This window comes from Colobus angolensis, unplaced genomic scaffold (genome assembly GCF_000951035.1).
Source record: "Colobus angolensis palliatus isolate OR3802 unplaced genomic scaffold, Cang.pa_1.0 Scaffold3, whole genome shotgun sequence".
Taxonomy (NCBI): domain Eukaryota; kingdom Metazoa; phylum Chordata; class Mammalia; order Primates; family Cercopithecidae; genus Colobus; species Colobus angolensis.
The window spans coordinates 12,223,266-12,233,509 of NW_012116265.1; the positions used below are offsets into that span (position 1 = coordinate 12,223,266).

Genomic DNA, 10,244 nt, shown 5'->3' on the forward strand with positions numbered 1-10,244 from the left:
GAGGCCGAGGTGGGTGGATCACAAGGTCAGGAGATCGAGACCATCCTGGCTAACACGGTGAAACCCTGTCTCTACTCAAAATACAAAAAATTAGCCAGGCATGGTGGCGGGTGCTTGTAGTCCCAGCTACTCGGGAGGCTAAGGCAGGAGAATGGCGTGAACCCAGGAGGTGGAGCTTGCAGTGAGCCGAGACCGCACCACTGCACTCCAGCCTGAGTAACAGAGTGAGACTCCATCTCAAAAAAAAAAAACCATACTGTGCTCATCAGGATGTTAATTCTCCATTGAAATTAACTCTCACTGAGCTGCTACTTTTTGTGTATTGTATGCAATAATGAGGAACGTATTCTTGATGCTGTGCAGTGTTTTACTAAGACTCTCAGTTACCTGTTTCCTTCCATACTGAATAGAGGAAATTAGAGTTTGTTGAAATTTATCTGCAGAGCTTTTAATTGTCTTAAATGTGGTAGCCATGACCCACCTCTTCTCATTGTAGCTATGTTCTCAATCAAGGGAACAGAACATTTAAGTGTACAAACTTTATAAATAAATTACATATGTCATGGAAGAATCTCAAAACTTTTTCATTATTTTGAAACATACTATAAATCAATCGGTATTTTCACTTCTAAGTAAATCCTGAAGTAAGGAAGTTTAGATGGAATATATCACAAAAGTTTTTACAACAGGGAAATTTCATCATGATTTGCCTCATGATCATACTAGTAATTGGGGTGTGGTAACTACATTTAAATATTCCAGCTGTTCCATAGCATGGAACTTGGTATTTCCCATCTGTTTTTGTTAAGCATTTAAGAACCTTTCATTCCTCTTTTGGTTCTTGCTCTCAATTACTGTCACTGTCTTTAAAAACTATTTTTTAAATGTATTGTTTCTTTAACATGTATGTGAATAAAGGCGGTCTTGACCATTCTGTTTTTCTTTCTCTTGGCCCTTTATCATTCTCCATACCTGATACTCTAATTGTTTAGTGTTTAAACTCTTTTCAAATAAACCTTTTAGTTACTTTGTTTCCTGAACTTAAGACCCACTTGTGATCTTATCCTGGGGAAAGTAGTGGTAGAGGAGAAAGAAGAATGAATGCTGCAAGCAGCTCCCCCTTTCCTTGTTGAATCACTGATCTGATCCTAAGCAACTTACTAACCATTTGACTGCCCTGGAATAGAGTAAGAAACATGATTTATGCTGGGCTTAAATATTTCTTCTGAGACTAATATATGAGCTGATTTTATGTATTCATGTTTATAAATAAGGCATAAATTTGAGATGGCGTCAAAATATATAATTATTAAAATGTTTGCTTTTAAGGGTTTACTTTTAATTCTTTTTTTTTTTTTTTTTTTTTTTGAGATGAGGTCATGTTTTGTGGCCCAGTCTGGAGGGCAGTGACGAGCTCTCAGTTCTCTGCAGCCGCAGCCTCCTTGCCTCAAGCGATTTTGCTGCCTCAGCCTCCCGAGTAGCTGAGATTACAGGCGCGTGCCACCACGCCTGGCTAATTTTTGTATTTTTAGTAGAGACGGGGTTTTGCCATATGCCAGGCTCGTCTCGAACTCCTGATCTCAGGTGATCTGCCCACCTTGGCCTCCCAAAGTGCTGGGATTACAGGCATGAGCCACTGTACCCAGCCTTTGATTTTAATTCTAAAATATCCTGTGGGGAATTCTAAACTTTTTGGAAAGATTTCATGAGATCTAACAAAACCCAAAAGGAGATGAGAAAGGAGAAAAATGTAATTGGAGAAAGGCTTACAGCTCTTACTGAAATTGGGATCTGTTTTCTAGATGTATTCGGAAGGAAGTGACATTGTACCTCAGAGCAATGAGACAGCTCTCCACTACTTTAAGAAAGCTGCTGACATGGTAAGGCTTTGTCTCAGTGTACTGAAATGTGTACCATATTACTAATATTTTAATAAATAAATTTGTTATATTAAAGGGTTAGTCGTAGCCAACTCATGCTATACATTATTGAAACTGCTTATTAAGTATGATTCATGTGAATGTGTTAATTAGACAAAGCCCTCCTGATAAAAAGCAATTTTCTTAGGGACCATATTGTTGATTTTTAATTGTTAAGTTTCACTGAGAAGTTTCCTAATCAGGGAAATACTGATTTTTAGTAATGGAACTTGAAGTTATATAATCTACCCTATTTGTATTGCAACATGAAATTGAAAAGCTTACATAATAGGGTACTTTTGATAATCATAGTACATAATTTAGGCTTTCTTTGGCTCAGAAAACTGCATATGGATACCTAAAATTTTGTGTGTCTTCAGTATGTACACTTACCTCTCTGTCAACTATTATACATGTTACTGTGGTTCCAAATATCACTTGAATGCTTTCCGAAGGAATGCTATGACAGTCTTTTTAAAGATGTCTTCTGTCCCTCTAAGTTTAGGCAAATTCTAGATTTTTTTCTTTCTAGTCCCAAAACAGTGATTCTCTTTGCTCTATGACACTCCAATAATCCTAAGTATATATTTTTGTCACCTGATAGCAGCATTGCTATTATTACATGATTATGCTCTTATTACAAGATGTTCCATGATACCTTCCCTCTTTATTGGGGTGGGATATTACCAATGAAAAACTGCAAAAATGTGACGTGCTTTTCATTTTGATGAAATACATTAGTTATGCTTTATGTCATAAATTCATGGTACAGATGGTCATAAAGTAAGTCACCAAAATTGAATTCGAAAGGAATTTACTCTTAACTCTTTTTCAGCAAATTACTCAAAGCCCCCAAATGTCTAAAAGTCAATATTATATTTAGTCTGATGAGAAGAAATTTTGTTTTGAACTGAAAAGTATCTTAAGACATGTTTTTGAATATGCTTATAAATGATTTGTTTTGCAGTTATTTATTCTTGCCTATTTTTGAATGAATTCTTTTCACTCTTTTGTCTGATTTCTCTGGTTTGCAGGGCAATCCAGTTGGACAGAGTGGGCTCGGAATGGCCTACCTCTACGGGAGAGGAGTTCAAGTTGTAAGTGTTCAGTCTGACATTCTGACTTTAATAATCAGTCGGCCGGAGAGGTAGGGACGTGTTCCTTAATTACCTTCCAGTCAGCCCAGGTGGGGCTGTTCCATTGTAAGCAAAGCTGAACCTCTTCCTGTTGTCTGAGTTTGTCTCACTACCACTCCACACCCGACAGACACCCTCTCAACTCTCTTAGAACAGCCCTGTGTCTGGCACTTTCTCCCAGAGGTGTGGAGCTGTTTCTTGTTCTTCCATCTCTGCTCTCTACCTGACCTGCTCTAACCATCAGGACTTTATCTCCTTGCCTACTTTTTCACTCAAGCCTGACAAAATGCGTGACTGCCTTCCATTTAGGAGGAGGAAAGCTTTCTGTTCTGCCCTTTGCCCCTTCTAGCTACCACCTCTCTTCTCCCAGCCCTTCACTCAGAGTCAAACTAAGCTGCTGCCATTCACTCTTGAGTTCTTAGCAATCGAACTTCTGCTTCATGGAACTATACTCTCTGTACAGATCACCAGTAACCTCCTAAATGTCAGTCCAATTGACATTTTTTGGTTCTACCTCACTTGCCCTCTCCCTTCCCTGGTGTTCTGTCTGTGTCTGGGTTTCCTTGGCCATTGCATCTCATCCTTTGGTGCAGCCTCCTTGTATTGGATGTCCCTGGATTCATATTGCTGTTTCCTTCTCTATATGGTCTTTCCAAGTAATATGTCCTTTTGATTTGAGGCTGAAACTAAGAGCTAGGTTTAAGAGCTAGGTTTTTAATATCTATAGGTATTCTCTAACACAAAAGACAGTAATGTGTTCTCATTTTGAGGCCTTGTAGTCATTCTAGGACACTAAAATTCAGTAGTAACCTTTATTTTAACTTTTCTCCTTGGATACATATGACCTTTGAAGTATAATAATCATGTAGTGTTTGGTAAGGTACACAGGGAATAAAAGAATAAGGAGAGAATTTTCCTTTTTTAATTTTAGGAAAATTGAGGTTTAAAAAGGATTAATTGGTTAGCAGAGAAGATTGACTGTTTCTTAATTCCTGGTCTGATGTTCTACTAGTGTTTATGCTTTCTGAGAGCAGCATACAAATTGTTTCACAAAAACTCTTACTTGCTCTTCTTCACCGCCTTAAATATTAATCCCCCTATGACTTAATGTATATTATTATCTATTATAAGAATTAGAAAGTGGTCTTTTTAATGGCTCTTCGGGAATATTTTTTATATGCTTTGTTCCTTTTTTTAATTAATCTCTTAACTTTTGAGTATGTCAGCCTTTTGAGCGTTCTCATCATATGACATCTTTTTCTACAGAATTATGATCTAGCCCTGAAGTATTTCCAGAAAGCTGCTGAACAAGGCTGGGTGGATGGGCAACTACAGCTTGGTTCCATGTACTATAGTAAGTAACATTGGAATTAATGGTGGATACACCAAGATCTAAATTAAGCTGTTTTCCTCTGGATGGCATTATGATACGGAAATGGGTGTTATCAAATTCTGGCTGGTTAAATGTTCTGCCAGTTCAATGATTTATACATCTTATGTTTTTCATTGTAAATTATATTAATCTGTATCAATATGCTAATTTGTTTTAGATTCACATATTTACTCAGTAAGAATTCTTTCATTAGAGTTTTATTCCTCATATATAAGCCTCCTCTGATGCTTAACTAAATCTTAAGTCTATTGTGTGATTTTTTTTTTCTTACAGACGGCATTGGAGTCAAGAGAGATTATAAACAGGCCTTGAAGTATTTTAATTTAGCTTCTCAGGGAGGCCATATCTTGGCCTTCTACAACCTAGCTCAGATGCATGCCAGCGGCACCGGCGTGATGCGATCATGTCACACTGCAGTGGAGGTAAAGGTCTTTTCTACCAGCTTGTGTGTAGGGAGTTGATTTGCCCAGCAGGAAAGTCTGTGTTTTTAATTCTGGTTTTCTTGGTATGTTTTCTTACATAGTTCTAGACTCAGCCTACCTAGCTTTGATATACTGAGGGAAGACTGAGGGGTCAGTGTGTAATTATTATACTTACTTATTACAGTCTCTCCCTATTAGAATCAACTGTGTAAGGGGAGACATTGGTGTCTGCAGTATCTCTCGCACCTAAGACAGTGTCTGATAATAATCAGCATCAAAAAAAAATGTGAGCTGGGCACAGTGGCACGTGCCTGTAGTCCCGGCTACTTAGGAGGTTAAGGTGGATGATGGCTTGAGCCCAGGAGTTCGAGACCAACCTGGACAACATAGAAAGAGCCTATCACTTTTAAAAAAAAAAAAAAGGAAAGAAAGAAAAAGTTGAATGAATGTTCCAAAAAGGAATGCTAATATCTTCTAATTGGAAATTTTCCTCTTAGCTGTTTCTTAGACCTGGCTCTTTAGAGTGACATTGATAAATGCTTAGCAAAGTTTCTAAATCTCCGTACTTTAGTTCACTCACTTGTCAAATGGGGCTGTTAACAGGACTTACATCATAGGGTGGTCCCTCATGAACCTCACGGGAGGATTAAGAATCATAATACACATAAACCATTAGAACAGTACCTGGGCAGAATAAATGGTAATTTTTGTAGTACAATAATTGTGTACTGTTTTTTTTAATAAACCCGTTGACTTCTAAAGACTAAGTGAAAACTTTAAATAAGTATCTCAGACTTTTATGTCTATTCAAGAAAGCTGCCAGAAATTGAAAGAGCAAGCTTAATAGTTATCTGTAGCCAAAGTGCATAAGTGATTTTCTGGTATATCGTTCTTATTTTCTTTTACTGATTTTTTTTTTTTCCCACCTCACACAGTTGTTTAAGAATGTATGTGAACGAGGCCGTTGGTCTGAAAGGCTTATGACTGCCTATAACAGCTATAAAGATGGTGATTACAATGCTGCAGTGATCCAGTACCTCCTCCTGGCTGAACAGGGCTATGAAGTGGCACAAAGCAATGCAGCCTTCATTCTTGATCAGAGTAAGGTTCATTTTAGTCCTGCCTTAGGTTTAGAATGCACGAGTTCACACCAGTGAACTGTTTAATCTGTTCAAAAAGCAAAGCTACTAGGAAACATTCTTTATTATTATAACTGGAACTGAACACACATGCTTAAGTTATTAATATTTTACTTTAGCCATCAAAGTTAGTTTTATAACCAGAGTTGACTGTAGAAATGGATTTGACATTCATTTTAAAATTAAGCCCTTTGCATAAATACATTTTTCAAAATACAGTGGATACAAAAACGCCATTTTCCCAACACTGTGTAGAAAAGTGGCTCAATAGTCTCATGATTGGTTCTATAGATAAAACATGTTTCACAAAGTAGTGCGCTCTTGCATCCGGTGATTGCTTTGAACTCACTATTTTAGTTCAGTAATTGTCTAATTTCAGCATTTGTTTTAATTCTTATATCCTAATTCTTCTTTAACTTATGCTTCACCTGTCCTCCCTACTTTGCAAATGAAAATTAAGTCTAGTGCCTTTTCTTAAATGCCTGATTTGTATTTCGTTTCTTTTCCTGTAGGAGAAGCAACCATTGTAGGTGAGAATGAAACTTATCCTAGAGCTTTACTACATTGGAACAGGGCCGCCTCTCAAGGTGAGTGATTAATTCTAGGATAAGAGTTTCACCCAGTGACCTCCCTGTGTTGTTTATCTCCCATGAGAATATTAAACCATGCCATTCATCACCTTTAAATAAAGCAGAAGCCGGGCACGGTGGCTCATGCCTATAAGCCTAGCACTTTGGGAGGCCAAGGCAGAAGGATCACTTGAGGGTCAGGAGTTTGAAACCAGCCTAGCCAGCATACTGAAACCCTAACTCTATTAAAAAAACAAAAAAATTAGCCAGGCATGGTAGCAGGCGTCTCTAATCCCAGCTACTCAGGAGGCTGAGGCAGGAGAATCGCTTGAACCTGGGAGACAGAGGTTACTGTGAGCCAAGATCGCACCATTGCACTCCAGCCTGGGTGACAGAACGAGACTCTTACCTCAAAACAAAAAATAATTAATTAAGCAGAGATACTGTGACTTAATTTGTTTGCATATTATTCATATTTATTCTTAACATAGAAGTTTCTCAGAGCCAGAGTTTCTAAATTGGGTTGTAAAGTCTTTGTACAACACATTTCCGTCAAGCTATGATTCACTCTTTGGTTTCTAGTTTGGTTTCTAGTTTGTATGAAATGAGAATTAAATAGAATAGATGATAGAACATTAGTCTGAAACCTAAGAGACTTTTTCCTCTTTTTCTTTTGAGTATTTCTTTTGAACATGTTCCTCTCAACATTCTCTGCTTGTTCTTTCTCCAAGCCTAAATGGTCAGTCTGGACTATTTTAAAATGTAAGTGACGTGATAAAGTAGAGCCTGATCATTTACATAGGAGTGTTTGTGAAAGAAGGGAGTACAGGTTGAGTGTCCCTTATCTGAAATGCTTAGGACCAGAGTGTTTCAGATTTCGGATGTTTTTGTATTTGTGTGTGTGTGTTGGGAATATTTGCGCATACATATTGTTGGAGCATCCTTAATCTGAAATCTGAAATGCTCCAGTGAGCGTTTCCTTCTGAGCATGACCTTTGAATGTCAAGTTTCAGGTTTTGGAGCATTTCAGATTTCAGATTTTTGAATTAGGGATATTAAACCTGTCCCCCAACACACACACACCAACTTGGTTTTACCTCTGTCTATTCCAAAGCCTTCTGCAGAAGAGCTGCACTTCTAGTTTAAATTTTTACTGGACTTTATAAATTGGCTGAAAGGATTTGTTACAAAGTTTGTGTACTACGAATTAAAATTACTTGTTTTATGTAAGCATGTTAACAGGAGGAGGAAAAAGTCTGGTCTGTTTTAAACATACTTTATTTATTGGCAGTTCTGCATTTAACTCTTGTTTAAGGCTATACTGTGGCTAGAATTAAGCTTGGAGACTATCATTTCTACGGATTTGGCACCGATGTCGATTATGAAACTGCATTTATTCATTACCGTCTGGCTTCTGAGCAGCAACACAGTGCACAAGCTATGTTTAATCTGGGATACATGCATGAGAAAGGACTGGGCATTAAACAGGTGAGTGTGGCTTCCAAACATGTTTGAATCATATCATTGTGACTGGGGGAAACACTTGCATTTGAATAGAAAAGAGACTTTCCTTGACGTTCAGTTGGATTTCAGGCCACTAAATTGTGGGCCTGATTTGTAATATTTCAGAAGACTGCCCTTCCATCTCTCATCCTCTAGCACCCACAGATACTACTATCTACGCCGTTTTATTTAGGGATTAAGCTGAAGACAGACTCATGAAAATGGAAGTGCAGTGCTGCCTCTGCTGATAACTACTTGTTTGAGAAACTATCTGTCCGTCTTCAGCCAAATTCTATTCTTTTCAAATTATTTTGAAATGTATTAAATGTATTCTGATAAATTTATTTCTGATTCTTATACTTTCCTAATGAAGTCTGACATTCTCTGGACTCATGACTTAAGGTTTTGCCTGTGTGCCCTCGAAAGAAACTGGAAAAACTGCAGACCCCCTTGTACATTTTTAAGTTGACATTTCAGTTTTTTCTTAAGTTTCAAAAGGTCTAAATTCTAGCTATTTTAATCATTAACATTTTTAAATAGAATTAGTTACCCTTAAAATATCCAGTCGACTCTAAATGACAATAATTTAATACCCACCCACCATTATTAATGTTTTCGAAATATACAAGCAAGCTTTTTAATTGAAAGTTATGTCTTTTCCTGTTCCCCTAAATTTATGTTTTCTACCACGACTTCTGTAGAATATAATACTAATGCATTGTTTTTAATGCTTAGGTCTTTTATTGATTACTCTAGCATACTTATCTGAAACAAACAAGTGTATAAATTCATTTTGAATTTTTTTACCAGTGATCTAAGTGTTAAGAAAAATTCATGAGATATTACTAGTCACAGTTGGTCAGTTAATACATTGTTGGTCAAATCTACAAAATACATTTTGATAAAACTTTGCTTTTTGTATTGTTAATTGAAAATGCATCTTTTAATGAGATAAATGAAGTATTTGTTAAAAATTGAGTAGATTTAGCATTAATTCTATTTTTCATTTTTTAAAATGTATCACTAGAATGTCATTCATATAAATATGTATATGAAAAATGGGAAGAGTTTCACTATAGCGTGGTCACTTAATTCTTCAAACTGCCTTAAGATTTAGATACCAAAAATCAGAGTCACTTGTCATTAGAAATTATTTTTAATGATCAATCCCCTGACCACTTGATAGGTCCCTCTTCAGTTGTGTTGAAAGCAAAGAATTGGAAACCAGAGACTTGTGAAAACATGCGTTCCCTGACACTGGAGCCTTTCACTTTCCTCATTTTCTAGGAAGAGTACAAAAGGCTTTACCAAGACTTATGAAATGGGCTGTTAATTATACTCCTTCCTGTGTCACTTAGACTAAGGTAGCCCTTTGTTGACCTAACTCTGCTTAAGGATTGAGGGAAAGTTAAGTTCATTTTTTGCTAATGCAGTATTTTCTTGACAAAATGCTGCTGCTTTGTTCACATTTGGATGTTTTATTTTAATTAAAGTATGTAAATGTTTGTATTTTAAACGTACCTTAATATTTAGAATATTACTAAAATTAGATACTTACATATAGCTCAGTCAAGGCTTAGGAGCAGCAAACTGAGTACATTCAACTTCTGGAAGATCTCTGCCACTTAATGTATTAATCAAACCCAGTCATCCAGTGTCCCAAATTAGACTTAGCTTCTATCAGAAAGGCTGACGGGTTTTTGTCTTTTTTTTTTTAAATGGAGATGGGGTACCACTGTGTTGCTTAGGCTTGTCTCAAACCCCTGGGGACTGGAGCGCCTTGGCCTCCAAAAGTGCTGGGATTGCAGGTATGAGCCACTGCACCCAGCTGACTTTATTTTTAAATCAAGTGAAGTTTAACATGACTAATACAAAGATCACATGTAAGTTACGGCTTTCATGGAGTACATCTAGTAATAATTTACTGACTGTAGTCAAGATTAAAATGATATAACTAATCTGTTTTTATAATAGGTTATAAAACAAGAAAATTAATGTGCTCTTCTAATTTAATTTGTAGTACAATGTATAACTAATAATAGAAATTCTTGTGAATAAAGAATATGATAAAAGGCATAGTATTCCTTTGATAAGAGTAGGGGGAGGGAACTTTTGTTTAGCTTGTGAGAATAAATAATCATGTATAAAAATCAGTAACTCCAT

General features: G+C 36.7%; 1 protein-coding gene across 1 annotated transcript in view; it reads left to right on the forward strand.

Moving 5' to 3' along the window:
- SEL1L (sel-1 suppressor of lin-12-like (C. elegans)) overlaps window positions 1–10,244 on the forward strand; it is a 67,112-nt gene that overhangs the window by 51,107 nt on the left and 5,761 nt on the right. The window contains exons 13-19 of the mRNA XM_011949464.1: window positions 1,803–1,880; window positions 2,954–3,016; window positions 4,322–4,409; window positions 4,722–4,870; window positions 5,806–5,971; window positions 6,522–6,596; window positions 7,894–8,066. Of these exons, the coding sequence (XP_011804854.1) occupies window positions 1,803–1,880; window positions 2,954–3,016; window positions 4,322–4,409; window positions 4,722–4,870; window positions 5,806–5,971; window positions 6,522–6,596; window positions 7,894–8,066 (792 nt within the window). The remainder of the gene's footprint in view (window positions 1–1,802; window positions 1,881–2,953; window positions 3,017–4,321; window positions 4,410–4,721; window positions 4,871–5,805; window positions 5,972–6,521; window positions 6,597–7,893; window positions 8,067–10,244) is intronic.